At 41.3% G+C, this 25,173-nt stretch overlaps 1 protein-coding gene across 3 annotated transcripts in view; it reads right to left on the bottom strand.

Moving 5' to 3' along the window:
• Window positions 1–11,843: 11,843 nt before the first annotated feature.
• The window catches only part of MTR (5-methyltetrahydrofolate-homocysteine methyltransferase), a 78,415-nt gene continuing 65,085 nt past the window's right edge, over window positions 11,844–25,173 (bottom strand). For all 3 annotated transcript variants that reach the window (XM_090044745.1, XM_090044752.1, XM_090044761.1), the window contains exons 26-33: window positions 24,334–24,432; window positions 22,347–22,422; window positions 20,001–20,156; window positions 17,912–18,108; window positions 15,928–16,128; window positions 15,054–15,246; window positions 13,625–13,737; window positions 11,844–13,471 (exon numbers count right to left, since the gene is read on the bottom strand). In XM_090044745.1, coding sequence (XP_089900871.1) covers window positions 13,385–13,471; window positions 13,625–13,737; window positions 15,054–15,246; window positions 15,928–16,128; window positions 17,912–18,108; window positions 20,001–20,156; window positions 22,347–22,422; window positions 24,334–24,432 — 1,122 coding nt within the window. In that variant the 3' untranslated portion in view covers window positions 11,844–13,384. The remainder of the gene's footprint in view (window positions 13,472–13,624; window positions 13,738–15,053; window positions 15,247–15,927; window positions 16,129–17,911; window positions 18,109–20,000; window positions 20,157–22,346; window positions 22,423–24,333; window positions 24,433–25,173) is intronic.

Raw genomic sequence — 25,173 nt, 5'->3', positions numbered from 1 at the left:
TAGTGATGACCAATTTATATGAAATGGAACAGACTTCTCAGAAATCTGTAAGGGTTTCTCAGTTCATTTTACTATTAGGTTTTCATCTCATGTCAGCATTAGGAAGAAGATCAGACATTTGGAGGTGGGCCCAGGAAATGGAGTTCCAAGTTTAGATTACAAACTCAGGAACCTAACAGCATACTGGAAGTATGCTGTTAACAGGAGTATCGTATGTGAGCCACTGGAAGTGATTCTTCCACTCTATTCAGCACTGGACTACTGCAAGTTTTGGGCACTGTACTTCAGGAAAGACATGAACAAATTAGGAGCCCAGTAGATAGCATCAACAATAAACAGACATCTAATAAACATGTGACATATAAAGAAAGAAAGAGATAATTTAGCTTAAGGAACAGAAGACTGAGGGGGTATTTGACAAAAATCTTCAAAAATGAAGTTTTGAAAATAACAGTGATAAATTATTCTGTGTCCACAGAGGACAGAATAAGCAATAACAGTTGTAAATGGCAATAAGGGAGCTTTATGAAGAATTCTGTAACTATGAATGTGGTTAAGCACTATAATAAGTCACAGAAAAACTGTGGAAACTTCACCACTGGAAGTTTTTTAAAAGCAGGTCAGGCAAACACTTAGTGAGGTGGTTTAGATATGGATGGGCCTGCCTTCAGCAAGGATTTGGATTAGACAATCTCTTGTTCAGGCTAGACATCAGGAGGCACTACTTCATGGTCAGGGCTGCTAGGATCTGGAACCAGCTTCCAAGGGAAGTGGTGCTGGCTCCTACCTTAGGGGTCTTTAAAATAAGGCTAGATAACTACCTAGCTGGGTTCATTTGAGCTTAAACTTAGTAGGGGTCATAAGAGCCCTGTATTCATTCCTGCCCAGGGCAGGGGGTCAGACTACATGATCTGCTCAAGTCTCCTCTGACCCTGCTTCTATGATTCTATGACGAGGTACCTTCCAGCCTTGTTTTCTATGATCCTAAGGCCTTGGGTTTGGATTAAGTCATGCAAGCTGCTCTGACTGCGGAACGCTGGCCTCATCTTGATTGGATATAAAATATATTCCTTTCTACATTGGAGAAAAGGGTAGTAGATTTTTTTTTTTATTCTTGCCAAGGTGTGCAAACCTATTGACTTCTGTGCTCCTGAAGCTAAATTACTACTAGCACCCAAGATAGCTAACTGAAAGTTATCTTGGTGTCTTTGCACTACACTGCAGTCACTTCTGTGGTGTGTAGACATATTCTAAATGCTGGCTGCATCCACCTTGTCCCAAACCCCCTCATTTATGGTAGCTGCAGGTACAAACAGACGTTACTATACAGTGTGTTCTCGTTGCCAAAAAAAAAAAAGCCAGCAGCGCACTGAGTTGTATTAACAGGAGTACCATTTACTGATCAAGAGAATCTATCCTTCCCCCGCTTTGCAGCACCGGTGAGGCCTGGAGTACCGCAGCCAGTTTTGGGCTCTACACTTGAAGAAAGCCCAGTGGAGAGTATAAACATGTTTTACAAGGCTGAAAAAACTAGGATTATTTAGCCGGAGAAAAGATAACTGAGCAGTGGTGTAACTAGGGTGAGATGACAGGGGCAACATCCCTGGGTGCTGACAGGCATGGGGAGGGGCGGGGGGCAGGCACAAAAAAAGTGGTTATGATCACGGCAACAGTGGCAACCAAAAGTTGCCGCTGCCCCAGGTGCCCTGCCACGTTATGCTGCTGCAACTGGGGATGGGGGATTTGATAACAGCCTTCAAACACCTCAAAAGTGGTTATAAAGAGGCTGGAGATGCTCTGTTGTGGCCACAGAGAAGTTTTAGAATCTCAGTGGGCTTAAATTGCAGCAGAGGAAACTTAGGTGGGAATTTAGGAAGAACTTTCACACTGCGATGGTGGTTAAGCATTGGAACAGGCTACTCAGAGGTTGTGGAATGGAGTGCCCACATCTGTAACAGAGTGGTCTGTCCCTTTAAGAGAGAACAGTCAGCCCTGCAGGGAAAGCCCAGCTGTGGGGCACTAACTAGGCAGGGAGCATCCTGCTAGGAGCTTAAAGCTCCCAGAAGAGCAAGCAAGGGAGGAGGAAACAAGCTGCAAGCAGAACAGCTTGCTACAAGAAGGGGCCAAGCTGCTGTGCTGGGGCCAGAGCCCAAGTGCCCAGGACCAAGCACAAAGGCTGTTTAGTTTATTTGGTTGTTGGCTGCTTAAATACTATGCTGTATTTGGGAGTACTGGTGGAGGAGCTCCTCAAGGAACACAACCCCAAACCTGGAGAACCCAGCAGGCTAGGCAACCCTAACATCATTGTAAATTTTTAAGAGAAAGATAGACAAACTCTTAAAGGTTTAGTCAGGGCTGACACTGCTAGATGGCCTCCTGAGGTCCTTCCAGCCTTGCTTTTCTGATGCTATGATGCTAAAAGGTATGTGCATGTGCACAAAACCAGAATCTGTGGGGATAGTCTCACAGAACTAGGGACTTGCTCAGGAGATCTGTGCCCAATTTATGAGAAACCTCAAAAAGCATGGTGATGCTGCTGTGGAATTTAGTTCTACTTGTCGCCACCTGCTTCGAGCAGTCATTCAGTCATGTAAATCAAAGGAAGCTTCCTCAAAGTTGTCTTTTGTCCTTCGTTGCAAAAATGAGCACGACCATTGAGAAGATCGAACTTGAAATCATTTCTTTGATAGATTCGCAAGCAGGGAAGAATTTTGCAACTTTGTGGCCACCATTTTGCTGCAGGAAAGAATGCAACAGTGTACGGGGAGCAGCTCAGTTTTGTGTGACCAGGCAGTTTGAGAGCCGTTGCTACATGTGGGACAAGCATAGGCACTATGGGGCTGGATTCTAGGCACTATAGCTACTGTAATTTAACTAGCTTTGCTTTTGTAGATTCTCCCTTGGATCCTGAAAGCAGAGCTTCACAATAGAGGTGAGAAAGCATCTTTCAATCCTAACGTGCGAGGCACAGCAACAAAAAATGGAGGAGGCTGACAGAGAAAAATGGCAGTCTAAAGGCAGTGCATGAATGGCCCCAGAAGGTCCTCTGGGAATGATCCATTTCAGAGTCTGATGTTTGGGAATCCCCAAGTGTGGACTCTCTTTCCCCAGCAGAGAGATCACAGCAGTAATCTGACTTGCAAATTGTTCAAGCACAAATCGCTCCTGAAATGGAGGGGATGAATGATAACTGGAATCCCAGCGAGTGCAAATGTCTGGTCAAGGTGCGGTGCAGCAGGGACGGAAGGGAACAACAGAGAAGGATGAATGTGCGTTACCGCTCTTGAGGAATAAACAACTTCTTTCAAGACAGGAGAACTACCTGTGACCAAGTCTTATCTACAGGCAAGTGACAGACATATTGGGGAGAACTCAAAGCAGCACTACAGGTTTGGTTGGAACAGGGAAAGGAAGAGAAGGTACCTGATGCATGCTTTGAGTGGATGATACAACAAAAGGCAACTGCAGAAACAACAGAGATGTGGGGGAATCTGAGATAAAGAAGAAGAAAGTTGCAATAAGTCACAGTTGGAGCACGCCGGCTGTCCAGCCACTGCTGGGAGTACTGTGGACATCATAACAGATCTGAGCTTGGAGGAGACAGTTAAAGGATGAAACCTCAGTGCTTCTGCTGACATTCACACTTAAAGGATGATGCTAGATAAAACGAAGTGGAGCACATTAGGATGTGTGGGTGGAGCAAAGGCAGAACTAATACTTCAGAAGCATGTAAGTGGTGAGCATAATGTATCTTTGGAAGACTATACGTTGTGGACATGAAATGAATCTGGGAAACACTGCAGATCTTTGAATCAGGTTTTTGCTCTAGTTTAGAATCCAGGTAATGGCTGATCCTGAGCAAGGTTTTCATTTAAACTAAGTGGTGATTTAAAACTAGATCAGAGAGGTTGACTCATGGCAGTGTTTTCAATATGATCTTGACTTTCTGCATCTGTAAATCCTTCTGTCGAATCAGGAGGCTTCTACACTTCATCAATCAGGCTACAAACAGAATCAATAGCTGTGCTACTGGTTTGCATTAGGAAATCACTCCCAATCTCTCATTAGATGGATGGTTAGAATTGATCATACTGGGCCTGCAGTTGGAAAGTCACATCTGCTATAGGCTTGATAGGACACCACTTTCTGCCAGATAAGAGTTTCAGGATAAGAAGAAAAATTACTTTTGTAGCTCTAGCTTTCCATTTTGAATAAAGCAGAACTGCTGTGAGAGGCTTAAAGGCACAGTGTGTGAGTTTACTAGCTGCATTTATGTTTTGATAGCTGGACTTTCTATGCAGTTCCAAATATTAGGATTAGGCTTGATCCAGCTGCTGTTAAAATGAATGGTAATTTTTTCATTAACTTTAAAATAAACTTTAAAAGTATATGTTTTAATCCAGTTAGTACTAACATGCAACACACACATTTTAAAACTTATTTTAAAAAACTGTCAGAAAGTCTGGAAATGAAGTTTGGCTGAAAGTTTTGTGGAGCAGGGTCATCTTTTCATTGTGCAATTGAAGGGCGCCTCCTCAGACACATCTCTAGTCCTTCTACTTGGTATTACAGTTCAACTATCCTAATAAATGTAAAAACCTAAACAGTGCTCCACTGTCCCAGTATTTCCTCATTTGCTCTCACCACCTGATTTACCTGGATCATTAAAACCTAGTATTACCTCCTAAAGCTTGCAAAAGAAGATAAAAATAAATAAATGAGATTTCAAATATCTCATTTCTCAAAAATTCTTAGCACCATGAAAGCTAAGTAAATTGTATAGTGCTCCATAAAAGAAATGAAAAAGCAGCATCGATGGAGCCTTGTGAGAGGTGACAGCTGTCTTGAAGAAAAAGAACATATGGGGTGGAGCCAGCAGGGATATAGAAAGCCAGAGATAAAGGAACCTCAACCAACTTCATTGTAAACTATATTCTTTTTGTGGAAGGAGATAGGACTTGAGGAGAATAGAAGGCCATCTGGGAAGAAAGATAGTTTGTTGGTGGGGGAAGCGAGTCAGTGTTTGAATGGATCTAATCTACCATGCATACAAAATCTTCACTTAATATTTATCTGATGAGAAGAGGCAGCACGCAATGACATCTCGGTAGAATTTTTTTGTATTACATTAAGTTTGCTTCTCTTGCTGTGCATTTAGTAAAACCCAGCATTTCTCATCAACACCAACTGCTGAAGTGAACATGTAAGTTGTACATCTTCCTCTGCCCTGTAATAATGGGATACAAGTCCTTGAAGCAAGTAAGTATATTATAGAAATTAAGTACAATGCACTTGTTTTTTGCATGCATTTATTTTATACAGGACTGTCCAATTTCTGGGCAGCTGGGGGCCACATGTAGCACAAACAGGAGTCCCAGGGGCTGTTTGCTGCATGAGCAGCCCCCCTCCCCACCCCTTGGCTTTCCCCTGCCATATGGGCAGCACTGTGCATTCCCTCCTCCAACTATCCCTACGTGCCAAGCAGGCAGCCCAGCTCCCTGCCAACTATGCAGAAAGCTTTGCTCTCTCCCTCCCCTGACCCCCACCCCACCCCACCACACATGCTGCCCACCTGCATTATGAGCAGCCCGGCTACTGCCTGTCATGTGCACAGCACAGACACCCTTGCCCTTCTGCCGTGTACACAACTTAGGCATCCTGGCTTGCCTCATCCTTGCAGTGCCACCTTACCCTGCCCCCAGGAATGGCAGCAGAAAGTAGGAGGGTGGGGAAGCCCAAATACTCAGGAAAGCCTGATTACCTGTTGGAATACTTAATATGTAGACATGGTAACACTTCCATGAGTTACAAGATTATTGACTATTGGGTTGATTCCTCCTGTCATTAAGGGTCTGGAATATGACTATTCCCCAGTTACTGCTATTTTGAGTGAGCTGTCTCTGTGTTTTGGTTAGATAAATGATTATGAAAGACAAAATATAATTGATAGCTACTGCAGAACCATAAATTATAAAGCCCTTATTGGGTGAAGCAGCTTTTGTGCTGTATTTAGCAAAGCATCTTAGGAACAGTTATTTCCTGAAATCAAAGCAGCTGGGCACAGGCAAGACTTAGGCAACAGTTTAAAACCCAACATGATTTATGACAATAGCTAGAGTACATGTTGTACCGGCGTATCTGTGAAGAGCAGTTTGTTAAATGAGTTCTTTCTTTCCCTGTCATCTGCAGTTTTTTTTCCTATCTGCTTTCTGCAACACCACTTCCATGAATTGCAGAAAGATATGTACATGTTTGTTCTCACACAAGGTCAGAATAGATATGAAGTGTGGAAGGAATCCATCAGCCACAATGAACTTTAATTCACCTCTTTAGAATCAGTATTTATATTTCTCAGGCTCTGCAGTTCAGCATAGATTTACAATTAGACATGCACAAGTTAACAAGAAAAACACTAGCACATTTTATAGGCATCTGGACATTTGCTAAGCACCTCGCTGGGGCACAATTACATTTATTTCATTGTTTGCAGGGTAAAAACTAAAAAAATATTGACAACAGGTGGCACTCAAAGGCTGCTATAGAGCTTTGCATAACATCTGCTCACCTGAATATAGCTTTATGGAGGGGTGGGGGGAAGGAGGGGAATATACAGACTCTCATATACAATGTATACACAAGTAAAAAAGTGAAAGAATGAAGAAGTTCATGTGGGGCAAAAAATAAATAACAGAAACACATTATACTTTCACTCCATTGAAACGTTATGCCAGAAGTCCTTAGTTGGTCTTTAGGTCTAAATTTGTTGTCTCAATCTTGCCTGCACTCAGCTAGTTTGATTTCAGCAAAAGTTGTATTTCTATACAGAAAGAGAAAAGTATATTTTTAGTTGACAGTGACCTATTTTAGGATACGAAAAACAAATAGTGACACCCATGAGAGAGCCCATTTGCATCTGGTTCAGGATACTCAGTTTCAGATACAATGCCTGCTGAACACTGCACACTGATTTCTTGCATTCACTTGCGCACACAATTTGCATTCACATGGAGTTCTGGGAAATTTAAAAGGTGAAGTTATGTTTGCACAGCTACATGTATCACAAATTTTGCCAAAAAGAGGTATCATATATGTCATACTCTTTTCTTCCAAATTAGTGTGGGACATGCTTAGTGAGGACTTTGTCAAGGACCTTCTTCAAAGCAGTAGTTCCATCCATTTGACAGATACTGTTTCTTTGCACAGCTTGCTACCACCTACAGCACTTTAAGTTAGCTACAGGTCTTGGTTTCATTCATACATAAACTAACATCACTTATTAATCTTAACCATGCATTTAGTGATTCAAAGCTACTTAAATGTATTTGATAATGTTCAAGAGATGTTGTAGGTAGGATGGCCCAGGAATTATGCAAGAGACAAGGATTTCTTATGGTGATATCTCTTATTGGACCAACTGCATAGATGGGACAGAATCAGACAAACTTTCAAGATCTGTAACTTACTTTAAGCAAGATTTGTAACTTTAAGCTTGCTACGAGCTAAATATGAAAAATACTTGAAAAGGCACATTTTTTATACGTCTGAAGTTTAAGCTTTTATCTCCCTGACTGTCAGTTTTTGTGAAATAACAAATCATGTTTTTTTAAATCAAGGTATCCCTGCTTTCATTTGCTGTATGTAAGCAGAATTTCCTTGAGGAACAATGCGGTATTGAACAATGAAAAATTTCTAGCCTCAGTTCTAAATCTTTGACTGTATATCTATGCACTAAGAATAAATCATGTTAGCTAAACATAACAATTAAGTCACTGGTGGCCTTTTTATAACTTCAGACTGCACTTAAAGAGACAATGTCATCACAGAATAACTAAATTATCACCTGTCTAGAGAGGTTTTTAGAATGTTTATTAATTAGTAAACTATCCATATAAAGGAATCTTTCAGCTAAATAGGACAGTTTGCAATAGCTGGGCTCTCAAGAAGTTAGAAAGGTTCAGTTCAAGGTGATGTTGGCTACAATGTGGAATTCACAGAAGAATTTGTCCATTTAGGAAAATCTTTCCAGTCAAGCAAGAAGCTGAAGAAACTGTTCTTCTTCTCACCCTATTTCACTCCTATGAGCTTGTGGCAAGTGGCATGTTGATACTAGTAGGTTTCTTTTATTTAGCTCTGATCAGCATGTCCTTGAAAGACTGACTGTGGACCAAACAATCCATCCTTTATATGGAACTGCACTGATTCCATCCAAATCAAATCAGGCTACTACTCTGAGTGTGAAGTCAAGCAAGAATATAACCTGTGCAGGTCTGGAACCTCATTTTGTTAAAAGGAGCAGCAGGACGGAAGCCTCAAGGCAACAAGGCACTTCCACCCATGCTTCAGTCCTACCAGTTTAAACAGGAATTAAGCACACACTTAAGTGCTTTGCTGAATAGGCAAGAGATATTTATTTTAAAAATACTGACAAGATGATGAATTGACCTGGCAGCATGACAAGAGGGGAAGCCTGTTGCCAAAATGCCTCAGCCCTGGCAATGGGACTTTACCATGAATTGAAACCTGTGGAAATAATCATCCCTGGAAACAGCTGAGAGTGATTTTGCAACATTGCTTACTTTGCACAAGCAGCACCAGATTTAATGGTGGATGTGACTCAGACTCAGCATCATTAAGACTTGTCACTACTTTAAGTGACAAAATTTAAATGTATTGCTTAATTAAATCTCATTACTGCATGTTATTAACCTGAACAGTCACCAGTTACTTTCTTATAGGATGAGTGGGCTGTCTTATTACTGTTTAATAAACTCTAGTTCCATTTAAATGCAGGTGTACTTATAACACACCTTCACTGAGCCAACCAGACAAGACAGCTAAGCAAACCAAATATAATAAGTGCTAACAGGAAGATAAACTCCCAAAAGCAGACTTGTTATCATCAGGGCTGGCAGAACCACTTATTCTTCAGGTTGCATAACACTTCCTATTAAAAGACTTTATTTTCAGCTGCTTGTAACTTAGCTAAATTTGAACAATGCTTGCTAATGGTTTCCCAAGCCAGATTACATGTATTTTTAGAAAAATGTCAGCCAATAATGCAAACAATATGTTGTCTTCCACTGCTTAAAAACATTTTAGATATCTTCTCTGTGGGGCAACACCATGGTTTGGAGCATGGTCTTAAAACATGCCTAAAAAGAAGGTGGATTTAGCTGCCTATATACATGCTTAAGGCTGGGGGGAGGGTGTTAATTAAAGCAGTTCCCAGACAGCTACTCTAATTAAAACAGCTCACTGTCACATACATTAGTTTCTCACGTTTCAAAAAGGCTACAAGGACACTTTATTTAAAACTCATTTGATGAGGTTTAGATAAAGCACCCCTGTGACTATTTTGAAATGCATGGGGGACTTAATATATATTCTACGGTGAGGTGATACTGGAGCATTCCAATTAGAAAGAGGAGCAGACTCATTTAATCAAGTCTTATCCAATGTTTCATAGTTCCATAGTTATTAGGGGCTAGAAGGGACCTTACAGTTCATTGGGTCCAGTCTTCCTGTACATGGGCAGGAAAGAATACTGGGATCAAATTACCCCAGCAAGATGGGCATCGAGATGTTTTTTGAAGATCGCCAGGGTGGATGACTGTACAGTACCACCTCTGTCGGGGAACCTGTTCCAAACCCTCGGCACTCAGCTTGTAAAGCTTTTCCTTATGTCTAGCCTGAAGCGATCCTCAATCCGCTTGTGCCCGTTATTTATTGTTCTCCCCGGGAGGCCTTGGTGAACAGATGGCTTCATCAAGCCCTAATGTATGCCCCTGATATACTTATATGATGCAACTAAGTTCCTCTCAAGTCTTCTCTTCTCCAGGCTGAACAATCCCAAGTCCCTCAGCCTCTCTTCATATGTCTTGGTCTCCAAGCCTTTAATCATGCATGTGCACTCTCCTCTGGACTCTCGAGCTTCTAGAACCACATCCTTCCTGAAGTGCAGTACCCAGAACTGGATGCAGTACTCCAGCTGCAGTCTCAACAAGGCCAAATAGAACAAGATGACATCCTTAGCCTTGCTCAAGGTGCCTCGATGGATGCATGCCAGTGTTTGGTTAGCTCTGCCAGTTACAGGATTGCATTGGTGGTTCATGTTCATTTAGTTGTCAATCATGACACCCAGCTCTCACTTGGTTGTGGTGCTGGCTGACATAGCATTGTTCGGCCTTTAAATGTGTTGTGAATTATTTCTCCCCAGACAGAGCACTTTACATTTCTCTGTATTAAATGATATCAGGTTGAGTGCTGCCCAATTCATAAGCCTGTCCAGTTGTGTTCAACTGAAATGCATTGGAGCACACCTATAGTCACCCTTTATTTCCACAATGTTCACTGATGTTCTTGTCAAGATCTACCACAATTTGGCCAAGTTTTAAGTCTTGAGGGGGGAAAAGAAATATATGAAATCGATTCCACCTAGTCCCAGAAGCGTGGGAGGAGGGAGTGAGAAGAGCACCAGCCCCAGAAGACAATGTAGAGGGTGCCAGAATGAAGTCATCCTCCCCACAGTCTCTGCTGCATCTGGATCAGACCTGCCCACTCTGGTCAAAATAGCCCAGCTGGAGAAGCTATGCCTCCCAGCTATAAGACCTGCATGCTGGGACATAACAGGAGCAGCCCTGTACCACCCAGTCCTAGAAATCGAGCTGCTGCAGCCCTGAACTGCCCAGTCATAGGAGCTGGGTACAGGGTCTCATTAGGAGCAGCAGGGGTCTTGGGGCAGGTAAGACTCTCCCGTGGCTGGGCAGTTCAGGGTTGCTCCAGCTGAGTGTCTAGGGGCAGGCCGTGCAGAGTTAGACTGGCTGTGTGGTAGGACCCAACTCCTACAGCTGGGCGGTATGGGATTTCTCCAGCTGGAATCCTATAGTTGGGGGAGGAGGGCCAGTCCAGAGGTGCTCACTTTCCCTACCAGCATTTTGCCCAGGGTACCTGAATTTATAGTTGCACCTCTGACCTGACCTGTGCAAGCAAGCACTAGGCATGCTGCAACCCAAGGCAACGGCAGCAGTCAGACTCTTCCTGTCAGGACTGTTCCAGGCTAAGATGGGGCCAAGTGCTGAAACACAGAGCAACGATTCTGTTGGCAGGCCAGGCAGCGTGCATGCCTTGATTCAGAACCAAATTTTCCAAGTTCAAGATAAAATTCCATTGCAGGAGTTTGTTTGTTTTGGGTTTTTTGAGGACATTTTGAGGACACAGCCCTGAAATTTAAGACAATTGGTCACTTCAATTCCAGGAGGCTTTGCCTCTTCATCCTAGCACTAGAACCCCATAATTACTGCTTCTTGGAGCTCCTCCAGAGCTACCTATTTGGCCTAAGTCAGACCTCTCCCCCATCACTCCTTTGTCCCACTCTTAACACAATGCACTTCATTCAGGTCATCATTTCGACAATTTCTACAGGAGACTGGGAGTCATGGTAAAGGGGAGAAAGCTTGATACTTGGTGAGGTCTTTTGTGGGAAATAAATAGGCAACAAGCATGGGGAAAAAGCAAAACTGGGGAAGTAGACAACTAGAGACCAGCTGACAAGCCAGGGAGGGAAAATTGGGATTAGGTGGGATAAAAAGCCTGCAGAATGGTATTGAAACAAGGAGCCAGGACAGGAAAAAGACAAGTCCAGACAGAATGGGACAGGGCTGAAGGGGCCAAACTGAAGGTAATGGGGGGAGGAAGGGAACGACTCTTCCAAACAGAGCACACTCCCTTACTGAGATTCGCCTGTCCTCTGACGTCAAAAACTTGTGAGCTTCTCTGGATAAGCACGTGTTCCGAGCAAACTTTCTCATGTGCTTTTGAAAACACCAATTCAAAATCTCATGAGGTAACGGGCATGACATATTACACACTTTACGTTTTATTTTACAAAAGCTTGAGATTTGACAAGGATATTGCAATGGGTGAGCTTAGTATTTATTTTCTAAAATTCACATATACATCATTTCTTCAGGGTTTTTTTTTAAAATTAGATGAGGACAAATATACTAACATGTTATGAACAATGTACTTAGAGAAAGGCATTTTCCTTTACAATACAGGCTGTTTCTTGACGGTTAAAAAAAATACCTAGAAAAGCAGAACTCCATTTTCCATGTTTCATTAAAGTTAGCAATTAGACACACAGCCCCAAGCTAGACTAATGCCGATGCCGAACATTATTAAAAACAATTTATAAACAGTTAACTTATTCAAAACGTATCTGGAGACTAAGTTTGTAGCCTTAACCATTGTCTACATTTCCAAGGTAGAAATAAGCATAGTAATTAGATCCAGTACCTTGCCAGGTAACACTTTTCGGCCTACTTGTTTACAAAAGCAGCAACGGAGGAAAAAAATGGCAGTCTTTTCAAAAGGCCTTTTGCTCTTTATCAGTGCAGAATGGTATGGCTAATACTATTTTGAAATCCATACCCCCAACAACTTAATCATTAGTAGGACATTGAAGTCAACAGTTTATTTTGAGCGTGTCCCAGGCAATGCTTCATATTTACTTTGTGTTCTTCAGCTCCAAAGGGTTGTATAAGCACTATGCAAGCCTCACATCATGTAAGGTAGAAAGTTTTATCCCCATTTTACAAAACTGGAGGCAGACAGATTACTTGGGTTTGCTGAGTTACAGCAGGAATGAGCTAGAATGTGAAGCCAGGAAGATTCCCAGACCACCAGTTTTGTGCTCAGTCACATTATGTAATTCTCCGTGATTATGAAGTGGCTTTGAGATTGTTGCAGAACATCATGTTACTTTAATAGTTATAGTAACAAACACAATCAAAATAGCTTATTCAGTACTGGTTTTAGGAATCAGGTATACTCCTGCATACAGGAGAAAAATAAAGTCTAAACAGAAGCAAAATACGTTCCAAGTATTTGTTCCTTACCCATGAATGCAAGTTGTCTGTTAATTGTTATATACTCTTTACCCCATTTTTGTATTTTGACTCAATTAAACCCATTTAAAGGCCAAAAGCCAAATTCTGTGCTACTTATAGCCAGTAAGAGGATCATAAATACTTTTCCTGAGATTATTAAGTTGCAAGTCAGTTTTTAAAACCTTCACCTTAGTATCCCTCTCTCTCATGCTACACCTTGCCCAATTACAGTGCTCAGCAAAGAAAAAAAAAATATATATATTACATCCTTTGATAGGGTATTTCAGTATCAGCCCATCAACAGAGGGCATATTTAAATATTAAACATCTTCATCAGAAATAAACAAAATAATAGATAAACCACCAATATAACAGACAACAATTTCAAAAAACATTGGGAATATCCACCAAATGGATGCAGGACTGTAAGCCCAGCTCAACACTTTTCTGGAAAACAAGCCAGCTGGAACGAGACAGATGCTTGCTCCAAAACACTGCTAACCTAAATCATATCCCAGAATGGGTCCAAGCCATTTTTCAACCTCAGTCACAGACAAGTTTTTCCTCAATGCATAATCTTCAACCTACAAAGGAAAAACAGGAGGAAGATTTTAACATACTGGGTGTTAAGTCTCCAGATTTCAGTGTTTTCAAAATATTCCAGAAACAGCCCACCCCAAATGTTTCATTCAAATCAAACAGTTAGTAACTCAGCCATACAGTGGGATCCAAATTACCTGATCTTTACATATTTTCCCAACAGCAAAGTATTTGGATTTTGGGTTAGCAAAGTAGAGACCAGAAATGGCAGACGCAGGTGTCATTGCAAGCGATTCAGTTAACCCAATATCTGAGAGAGAGAGAACAACATTTTGTTTAGTCGCCAATAATGACAGGCCTATCTTCTGCAGTCTTCTCTTTCAGCAGATTGGAAATCCTACAACAGCTTTAGACAAATTAAAAAAACAGGGTTTTTAACAGAATTAAACTGAGATGAGCACCACAGTTGGTTCCATATTCCTTGTGGGGTTTTTTTTTACCCAACTCCCAAACGTTTGTTTTTCAATATGCTGCATACTTGCAATATAATGCATACTTGCAGTACAGAAGCTAGTTCTTTTTCCTCCATCTTTTTTTTTGGGGGGGGGGGGCCAGTGGGGAGGGGATGGTGGGATCTTGCATATTTTGACAATTAGGAAGGAAACAGCTGGGGCTGTGAGAACCTGAGAGAGTAGCTTGGGATTTTGTGTCTAGCAGCAAACCTGCCCTAACATCTAAAATATCAACATGAAATCTAAGACTTATTTGCAGACTGGGGCTACGTCTACACCGAGTTGGACTGCAGCCAACACTAGCAGGTCACTGGTACACACACTTCAGGCAGGTCTACCATGATCAACTATGGTGCCAAAATACACCAGCCCCAGAAGACAATGTAGAGGGTGCCAGAATGAGGTCATCCTCCCCACAGTCTCTGCTGCATCTGGATCAGACCTGCCCACTCTGGTCAAAATAGCCCAGAGAAGCTATGCCTCCCAGCTATAAGAGCTGCATGCTGGGACATAACAGGAGCAGCCCTGTACCACCCAATCCTAGAAACAGAGCTGCTGCAGCCCTGCACTGCCCAAATGTACTTTGAGAAGAGGTCACTGCCGACTAAATTATGACAGCCAGTGCAAGGTATAGGAGTGTTGATGCTGATTGATGACAGAAGCCTTACTCTACTCAGCAGAGGTGCAGCAGCTGTTGCAGAGTAAAGCGTTCTTCCATTGCAGAGGGGCTTTTAGTGTGAGCGCACTCAAAACACTGTTGGCAGAATTTAGTAGTGCAGACTGTGTGTCACTTGCATTAGTTTATTTGGAAGGTTTGCTTGCAACCATAAAGACATTAAAAACATGTTTAAATGCAAACTGAATTCTGATGACAAATCTGCTGCTACACTACAGGATAAATACTCCACTGATAATCTTACAGGGGAACCCCTTCTCCCCACCCCAAAAAACCCTCTGTGCCTGTGATTAAACAACCTATAAAGGAAAAATAAGGGACGGTAATCCTGGCAACTAACATCTTGATTTTTGTTTTATGAATATCTGCGCTGGATACTGTCACTGTTCTAACTCTCCGTTTACATATAAAAAGATGACAAAAACATGGTGGTGGTACCTGTTGCTTCTTTAATACTTGCAAGTTTCCACATGGTAAGTTTTTCAGTGTGGTCAGGCTGGCTGGGATACCCAGGGGCTGGGCGGATTCCCTCATATCTGATCCTGCGCAGTTCTGCAATATCCAGCTGTTCATCGTTGCAGTAAGCCCATAATTCTTTTCGGACCCTTTCATGGAGCTCCTCTGCAAACGCCTTGGGAAACAAGGCAACCTTTTTAATTTGCAGAAGCTATTAACAGCAACTTGCTCCAGGCTAACAAGAGCATCGTCTGTTTTTACTGCTTTGTAACTTGTAATGGAAGTTGGTATGCTATCAAGCAGAGAGCTAAGCTGTAAATTGGACTGATGCAAATCTCATCTTTTCTTGCACAACCTATAGCAGCCAATTATGCATGGCTGGACTCAGGACAAATTCCCAGTGGAGAGGCGGCCTTAGATTCAGTAGGTCAAATGGTATTCTCAGTATGCTCGTACAAGTACTAATATAAATGAAAGCCCTGCAAGTGTGCTGAACTGTGGAACTATTGAGTCCTGTGAGGGCTCAAAAAAGATAGTCCAATTCAAAGTTCCCGATGCACAGATACTTTTAAAGAGGTAAGGCAAGGAGTTTAAAAATTGTCAAACCAACCAAAATAGTTTTGGAGATATGTGAACCTAAGATGATGCCTTTGTGATGACAAGGTCTAGAAAGCTGTACTGTATCTCTAGTACTGCTGTCTATGTGGATTCTTCCCATGACATTCATGTTTTCAGATTTAATGCACAGCATAAACTGTAGGTCTTGTGACATTTGGCTTTATGGAAGAAGGTGAAGCATTCACTTGTCAAATGAGCCTCATACAAAGTGCACATGTGATCTGTAATAAAATGTTACCTCTGCTAACCGGTCTCCCAGGGCTTTCACCATGATGCTGTTATAGTCATCACACTGTTTCTCAAACTCTTTGCACAGTTCATCTACCCCAAAACAGGCCACAGCAAACAGGCCTAAATAGTCACAAACTCCAGAATCCAAGGGGGCGATGAAGTCAGAGAGACAGTAATATGGATCCATGCAGGCAGAGTCCTTTTCTGCCTAAAGTAATAAAAATGTTGAATAAGAAAAGGGAATTCTTTTTAAGTCAATTTCTCCATCAAACACAAGAAATATGTCACTTTACTTTCCTTAAACAGAAGGGAGATAATGTTTTAAACTGCAAGTACTTCTAGATACAAGATAATCCTGTCAGCTTTAGAAGAGAAGTATTATATTCCAGTCCTAGATGCCTGATGTCTTTCAGCTGTTTGAATCAGGGTTAAAAACAAACAAATCCTCTCTTTTTCAGATCTGTGCTGTGGATCCCAAATCAAATATTGGTATTCTCCTTCCAACAAAGGAGTTCTGCTCATTGAGGAAGAACATAAAGCAGAGAAGAGAGATGCCGTGCTGGGCAGATCTCAGGAGAATTTTGACCTCAGCTTGAAACTAGCAATCATGAATAATTCCTATTGGGAATAAAAAGCTATAAAACAAGAACAATCCGACAACCCCTGTGGGATAAGGGGGATCGGATGATAGAGCTAGTCCATCTCACATGTAAGTTCTGTATGAGAGATGCTGACATGGGACCTGCTCCTACCAGCTGTGGAGTTCCTTGCCCTCCCCCACTTACTTTCCAGAAGGGTGCTGACCATGCTTTTGAGACCATTCAAGCCTTAGTCACTGCAAAGCATGTTCAAATATCCATGCTCAAAATGAATATACCATTATAAAACTTCTTACAGTAGCTTAAAAGTGTTCTTGAGGAAAGGAAACAGCATTGTACTTTTCCCAGAATGCCAAAAGAAAAACCAGGGAAAGAGGCAGAACACAGGAATAACAATCATCCCAAGGGGGTACAAGAGGCACAAATTGCATACCAAGGCCTACAATTAGCGTATCACATACAGCAAAGAAATTGGCTTGTAAATAGACATGTGCATCCTGGAAATCTACTCAGTTAAGGGAAGGAGTAATTTTATGTATACTAATTTATAATCTCTGCCTCCAGTAGTCATTTCACAACAACATGTTTACATTTTTAAGACCGCGTTTGTCTATTACTAACCTAAAACTAGAGTAAAAATCAATGACAGCATACAGGGAAGAACAAAACAGGTTAAAAATGAAGCGTTGTCAAGGCACAAGATAAAATAAAAAAACAAAAATAATTTCTCCCCTTCCACACTGTCCATGTAATCTCCTTCAGTTCTAGCCCCTAAAGTTTATTTGTAACACTAGTGGATTTTGTTTTTTCCTTTTTTTTCCCCCCCTAAAAAACCAACAAAAATATCAGATACATGCTTGATTTTCAGGTGGAAAGTGTCTATCAAGCTCCAATACAAGAGAGAACCCTGTGTATTAAAAGAAATGTTGAATGGAAGTCATGGGAAACAAGTATTCTGTTCTGCTTTGCACTAATGAGGCTTCAGCTGAAGCAGTGTTCATTCCAAATATTTAAGTTATGGAAAATATTAGTTTTTAATTTAAACTGACAAAATTTCTAGTACAATGCAGAATCCAGGGACCCCAATACAGACATTATATTTTGAAGATGCACAGCATCAGAATGCCTTAGGCTACATATTCAAGCACAAACAGAAAACAGCACCTCAAATCAGAAAAGATCAAATCTAAAGATTGTCCTGGAACAAAATAACTGTTATACCATTTACAGATCTACCTGTTAAAGCAAAGAATAAAAATAAAGGAAACAGAAGCATTAGGTAGTAATTACCACATCAAATAATAGTGAACTTCATTTTTAACATGTCCCATCTACAACACAAATTAGTGCAACAAACTTTACATTTAGCCAGCACATACTTCATCTTCCTACCTGTTGTCTTAAGCCGTAAAATTTAGCTATTGGTTCTGCAAACTGCACTGCCTCTTCTGATGCATATAAATAAACATCATCTTGAACACTTTGAGCAGGCCAGAACCCTACCAGGCCCCTGGCTCGTAATTTCTTTTGATTAATCAAAGTTTTTAGCAGATTCTGAGCATCATTATAAACTCTTTTGGCTTCTTCACCTACAGAAAAATAAAACAAAAACAAAAAATCCAACACAGTTCAGGAGTGATATAGAATCAGACCACAGGAAGGCATCTAGTCCAACCCCACCGCTCAAAGCAGGACTGGCCCCAACCAGATCATCCTAGCCAGAGCTTAGTCTAGCCATGTTTTGAAAACCCCCAAAGATGGAGCTTCCATCACATCTCTGGGTAACCTGTTCCAGTATTTTCCTACCCTCCAAGTGAGAAAATTCTTCCTAATAACCAACCTAAACCTCACTTGCTGCAACTTGAGACCACTGCTCCTTGTTCTGTCATCTGCCATCACTGAGAACAATCCAGCTCCATCCTCTTTCGAAGCTCTTTCAGATAGATGAAGGCTGCTATTAAGTCCCCTCTCAGTCTCCTCTTCCCTAGACTAAATAAAGCCCAGGTGCCTCAGTCTTTCCTCATAAGTCGTGTCCCACAGCCTCCTATACTTCCTATAACTAAATTATAGTACAACTTAATGCAGCTTCCAATCTCTTTTTCTGTTGATGAACACATTATCGACAGAACCCTCCTCCTGTTATATTCGTCTATGTTGCTAACAAAAGGTGTCCGGTGTGATGCATTTATTAGGGCTGTGTGAAGCTTCGGTCACTAATTTGATTCAGCAGAGATTCGGCCCAGTTTGGTAGCTGAATCTCCGAATCCAAATCAAATCAGGAGACCCTTTAATCTCTCCAAATCAAATCAGAGCAATTCAGACACAGACACAGACACAGCTTTATATGTTTTTTCTACATACCTCAAGGTACCAGGTGGCTCGTGAATCCCAAGATGCTGGGGTGGACGGAGCATCCCACAGGAGTGCGGGTGGGGTGTCCCCAGAGCACTCGGCAGCAGATCCGGAAGCGGACCAGAAGTATTTCTGGTCCGCTTCCGGGTCTGCTGGGGAGCGCACCGGGGGGCACCCACCAGCTCAGTGACTAGTGCCTCCTGGGTCTGGGGGCGCACCTGGGATCCCTCCACAGCTGATCACCGAAGCAGGGAGGGCTTCCCAGTGTGCTCGGTGGCAGACCTGGAAATGGATTGGAAGTACTTCTGGTCCACTTCCGGATCTGCTGCCAAGCACACAGGGAGCCCCCCGTGGTCCTGTGGGATGCTCCATCTGCCCCAGCACTGCAACATTCATGAGCCACACCTGGTACCGAAGTACATAGAAAAAAAACATTTAAAGCTGCGTCTATGGCTGAATCACTAATTCTCTGAATCAGCATCAAATCTTCAGATTTGGATTCAGGCGAATCGAATCAGGACAGTGATCTGAATCAACGAACTGAAGCACTGTCCCTGATTCAGGCTGAATCCGAATTGAACACGACCCGTTTTGCACATCTCTAGCATTTACGTGGTTGTGACATGCATATTATGTACAAGAGATGCAGCTGCCAAAATACTTGTACAGGCAAGAATGGTAAAGCTGAATGACAGCAAGAGGCTGTAGTGACAGCACTTGCATAACCAGCGTAGCAGAAAAAGAACACCAAGTTTCAGAAGTTCCACATACACTTGAAGCTTTATGACTTATTTCAAAGTACTTTGGAGATCATACCTATTAGGAGTCATGGCTAACAGTGCTCTCCAGCAATGAATACAGCTATATTATGCCCTCTAATATTTTTCCACCATCAAAAATGTCTCCTTTATTTGACATACAGGCTGACTCTTTAAATGGATGTCAAAAAATTCTCATAGACTTTCCTGGGCTACCATTTTAAGATTCAAAATACTGCTGCTATATGTTACAACATTTCTCAAATTTAAGTTGTCCACATGCTTTTTTTTTATCTTTGTATATTTCTGTACAGTTAGAAAAATATCTAATATCTGTCTGCATTTTTCTTTGTGACCATTTCAATACTTACCTACTACTTTATCATTAAAGATTTTAGGAAATCCTCGATTAGGATATTTGCCCCGAAGTTGCCAGACATCAAAAAAAGGCTTCCAGTCAATATATTCAACCAGCTTATGCAGATCATAATCTTCAAATACTTGAGTGCCAATGAATCTAGGTTTAACTGTAGGAATTGAAAATACCAGTTGTCATTAAAAAAAAATGGTATACTTTTTTGTGTGTCTTTTGCCTATCCAATACAACATGTGAACACAATTTACCGCTTTATATAACCTAGTTTTCTCTTTCCTAAAACCGCACCATTGAACCCTTACTACCACAGGAATGCTACAATAAAATAATGACAGGTGTCATCCTTGTAAGACTGTCACAATAAACTGAAGTCAGTCTAAGCACTGCACAGAACAGAGGCTGGCAGTCTACGGCCCATAAGCTGGATGCAACACGTGATATGCTGAGTTTGGCCCACAGCAGCATGGGGGATGGGTAGTATGCAGCTTGGCCCAGTGCATCACCCACTCCTCTCACTCCATGTGTTGCCACCAATTCCCCCCCACACCCACAGTGACCCACCCCCCATGTCATGTGCTGCTCATGGTTGCTGTCAAGTTTGACACTCCCCACTGCCACTGGGGACAGAAAAGTGTGAGAGACAGTGGAGGTGGCAGCAGGTAGGCCTGGGCATTGGAAGGGCAGGAAATGGTGGAAGAGTGGCAGCCTATGGTGTGATGGCTAGGTTGCAAGCAGTGGCCTGCTGCTCTAAATGGTTGCCAACCCATGGCTTACAAGATCATGAGGCAGTAGTGTAAGTGAGGGTAAGCAAGCAAGGCACCATCTTTGAGGGGGTGCAAAAAACAGCACCTGCCACAGCTACTGCCATCACCCAAGGCACAAAGCTTCTAGTTATGTCTTTGTTATCAGGCATTAAAATCCACTCATGAGTCAGGTTTCTGTATTGGTCTGTCCCAAACAGTATTGATTCACACTTAAATTGTGCTGGACTTGAAGTCATTTTGTTGACTGCAAGAACTAGTAGAAGGGAATAGATGAATTACTGCTGCTTCTGATCCATTTCAAGTGCTTTTTATATTCCTGGTCATAGGGCCTAATCCTATACTCATACAGAGCCCTGACAGTCATTAGCACTGAGTGCTGCTAAGTTTCAGAACAATTATAAAAGTGGTCAGGAAGTTACAGAACTTTTTGAATTTCCACACACCTGTACTGGATTGGGTATACACAAGAGCATAAAGGGGCACTGCCATGGTGTAGCCATTGGTTCTGCAGCTGCTTCTTTCTTACCCCTCCTGCTACTGTTACTGGGACGTTTATAGAGATTAGTTAATGAAAATTAAGCATTGCATTTCGGCAGCGTGATTTCCTTATGGAAGTATTATGAGGCAAGGTATTTCTGGGAGAAAAAAGAAAAAAACAATGCCATGATACGAGGCACTGGTGGGACCTCATCAGGAATACCATGTTCATTACTGGTCATCCATGGTCAAGAAAGATTCATTTGAAACTAGAACAGGTGGTACAGAGATGAATTATTGGGATGTTTGGAGGAAAAAAATGAAGAGTCATACAAGGAGTCTACATGAGCTTACTGTCTGAAGTAAAAAAAAAAACAAAGACCTACAGGCATTATGACTGCTCTCTATGAAAATATTATGGGGTATATACCACAGAGAGAAAAAATACATATTTGGGTTAAAGAATAAACATTGGTACTATAACCAAGCGGTTATAAACTGTTGATGAATAAAATTTAGGCTGAAAACTAGAAGGAACATAATCAAAGTCATGAGGTTTTCAACCACCTTAGAAAAGAAATACATGGGGCAAAAAGCCTATATGTTAAAATGGGGGTGTAGGCTGTAGTTGTGTTGATTTAAGGACATAGGCAGATAAGGTTCTTTGGGTAAATCTGTATCTTTAATTAGACCAACTTAAATGTTACATGTTAAAATGGAGCTCAATCAGTTTATGAAAAGGATTATAGTTGATTGCAATCTCAAGCTCCAATGGTACAAGCAAGTTCCTGCTCGTCTGTTCTATCTTATAAAAGTAGGTACTGTTTGAGGTACTGTAATGGACACTTGTAAAGAACTTATGTTTTTTCCCCACTAATCCATAGCAATAAAAATTAATTTCTAAAAAAAATTCAGAAATTAAATATAATGGGACAACTACACAGTTGCAGGAGAGAAAAAGGGGACACTTCATTTGTGCAACAGGAAAACCCTTCAAATTCAAAAGAAACCAATTTATTTTCAAGCTGTTTCACAGAAAAGACATTGCCGCCTTGTGAGTTTATGAAGCTTAGCATTCAATTAAAAAATTGCACACTGACCTGGTTTACAATCTGACACCCAGTCATTATGGAAACCTTTTCTCCGGGCTTGTTCCAAAGACAAGTATTTCCTTTCCTGTACAGAAATATAGGATACATATAGATAGAACCTCTCAGCTTTAAACCTTTAATGACTCTCCTACAGTTTATGTTTATTCTATAAGCCTATTAGGCCTTACATAAAGCTATTGAGGAGAGCTTGAATTCCAGACCACTAAACTACTACATTATCTTCTGGTAGATGGTTCTGGTTCCTCTGGCTGTAAAGGTTTTGGGTATTAATGTCCATACCTGAACTTTAGGCTGCCTTATTAGTTCAACAAAATGCATATAGATGTACAACACAGTGTTGTACATGCAAATGCTCACAATGACTCAATACAGACAGTCAAAAAGCCTGAGGCTGAATTGATTCAATCTTTGCAGGTCACGCTAAGCTGTGCAGACTGTACCCATAAATAAGTGAACAGACATTCACGTTTGAGTCCAGAAATGCAGTCACATGTTTGCAGTGGCCCAGGCCTGAAGCTAGAAAGGGTAGGGAGAGAAGGGTGTGCTACAGAATGTCTCCCTGCTCTACTGGAGCAGACAGCTTTGGCCAAGGCTAGCCTGCCCACCCCGCCAGAGGGGGTTTGCAGGAGACGTACAAAGCATTCTGGGATGCTGGGGGACAGAGTTAATTTGAATCTGGAAGGGATCTGGAAGAGAAGTTCAATAAACTGATTTAACCCAAATCAGTTAAGACCTATACTACATCCATCCAGGTTCATCTTAAACTAGTTTTGGCCATTTTGAAAGCAATTTGTGTGTACTCAACTTCTCGTTTTACCGATCTGAACCAGTTTCTGATCACTTATACTGGTTTGTGTGTAATTTCTGTACCTAGCTAGTAAATTTAGGATAATCAATAATAAAATAAAGAGTGACTGTCAACACCTGGGACAAATTCCTTGCTCCAGTTAAAATAGAAAATTTGCTATTGATATCAATGGAGCCAGGAAGTCACTCCTACAATTCCCAAAAGTTACCTTTTGTTGGAGGAGCTGCTCTAGTGGGAATACAACCATAGGAAACTTTAAGGAAAAAAGCAGTAGAAAAAGCAATAGGCATGGCCTTTCTCCTACAAGTTCCCACACTGAATTTTTAGGATGTTTCTTCTCAAAAGTCTCAGGTATGAAGTCCAAAGAGAAGTCTGAAAGCAAGGATGTTCTTAGCAAGAAGAGTTTATCTTTGGAACTACCTGACAGGACTTTCAATGTGTTTCTCAATGGACTTCCTACCATGTCTATTTAAACAGAAGACCTGCATTTCTTACTCTTTTCCTATCCATTTGTTTCTTCTGTCTTCCAATGTAAACATTTCTTCATCCTTCATTCCCAACATTTCAAAAATTAAACCTTAAATTTCTGTTTAGATACCTTGCCTGGCTTTCATTCCTCATCTCCTTTATTTTGCAAGACCCCATACTACAGTATATACTCCATTCTATAGACCCCATACTACAGGAGGATATTACAGTATAAGCACTGAACAATGACAACCAGGACTTTCCTGAGAAAGTGACTGTAAGAGTAGGGCAGGATTTTGTTTTAGGCCAGGTAGACACTACATTTTTACTGATATACGTAATCAGAAGCTGATCTACACATGTAACAGAACTGAAGTATGGGGCACACAGACTGGCTTAAAAATGGCAGAACTTGATCTAAGATTAGCGCCCCCCCCCCCATCTGCTCACTGCTAAACTAAATTATACCACTTACAGAAAACCACATAATTTGATTCCATCTCAGGCTTCTTGAATGTCTGTACCTAGCTTTAGAGGTCAATTCACATTGACTTTTGTAAATTAATTTCTCAATGTAAATACACTGAACATCAGTAAAGAATCTGTCCAAGGATTAATAGTGATACAAGGATTGATTAGTTTAGAAAGGAACAGTTGTGGGTGTGAGTACATACATATACAATGGACAGGTTTATTTACCTTAAGAGATTCATAGTGCTCTTGCCTAATGTCATCATATTCCTCCAATATTTCTTCAAAGAAATCCTCCTTTAGATTTTCATCTAACAGTTGAGAGCACTGAGGGAGGAAAATGGGAATTTACACAATAGGAAGATTGCAACATGGGTGAGCCAGCCCAGGGAAAACTTTAAACTAGGTCTTTTCCTACTCTAGTTTCCACAGGCATTATCTTGCTAAGCATGACAGATGTAACGCCATTACTAACTTGTAGGCTAGCTTTCAAAGCTTTATAATAATGTTAATTTCTGCACGCATCAACAGTGCCTGTATGATGCCATGAGGATTCAGTCTGACACAAGGAAGAGCTAAGGGGTGGAAACTATAACTGGAAGCTCAAACAGGCCTATGAACCAGACCAAGACTTGGATGGACAATTCTCTAGTCTTTTTACAGTAACATTTTCCCACTTGGATTACACCTCCCTTCTGAGGCCCCGCATGTACTTCACAGCAGTACTGTTGGTACTTTGAGTGTACCAATATTTGTCCCTCTGTCACTAATTTCTAACAGAGTTAAAAAGGTAGAAGGCAATGAATCTGTAACTAACTTTACTAAAATTACATAGCTGTAAATGCCTGGTGCTACAATCAGCATTTGTTAAAAGATTCATGAAGTCACTATAGCGTTGGAAATAGGCTTTTAAGATAATAATGGGTTAGCCAAAATGAGCAATTAAAAACAAGACAAGAGACAACTAGGAAATGGCAGCAACACCCCTCAATGAGGGATCACAATTTGGAAGCTGGGGTCTCTGGTGGCATCTTACTCAGTTCTTCAATTTAATCTTAAACTTGGGTA

This window comes from Crocodylus siamensis, chromosome 1 (genome assembly GCF_052110815.1).
Source record: "Crocodylus siamensis isolate JL-2025a chromosome 1, ASM5211081v1, whole genome shotgun sequence".
Classification (NCBI taxonomy): domain Eukaryota; kingdom Metazoa; phylum Chordata; order Crocodylia; family Crocodylidae; genus Crocodylus; species Crocodylus siamensis.
The sequence above is the reverse complement of the archived record's forward strand: the minus strand, read 5'-3'. Positions and strand labels throughout refer to the sequence as shown.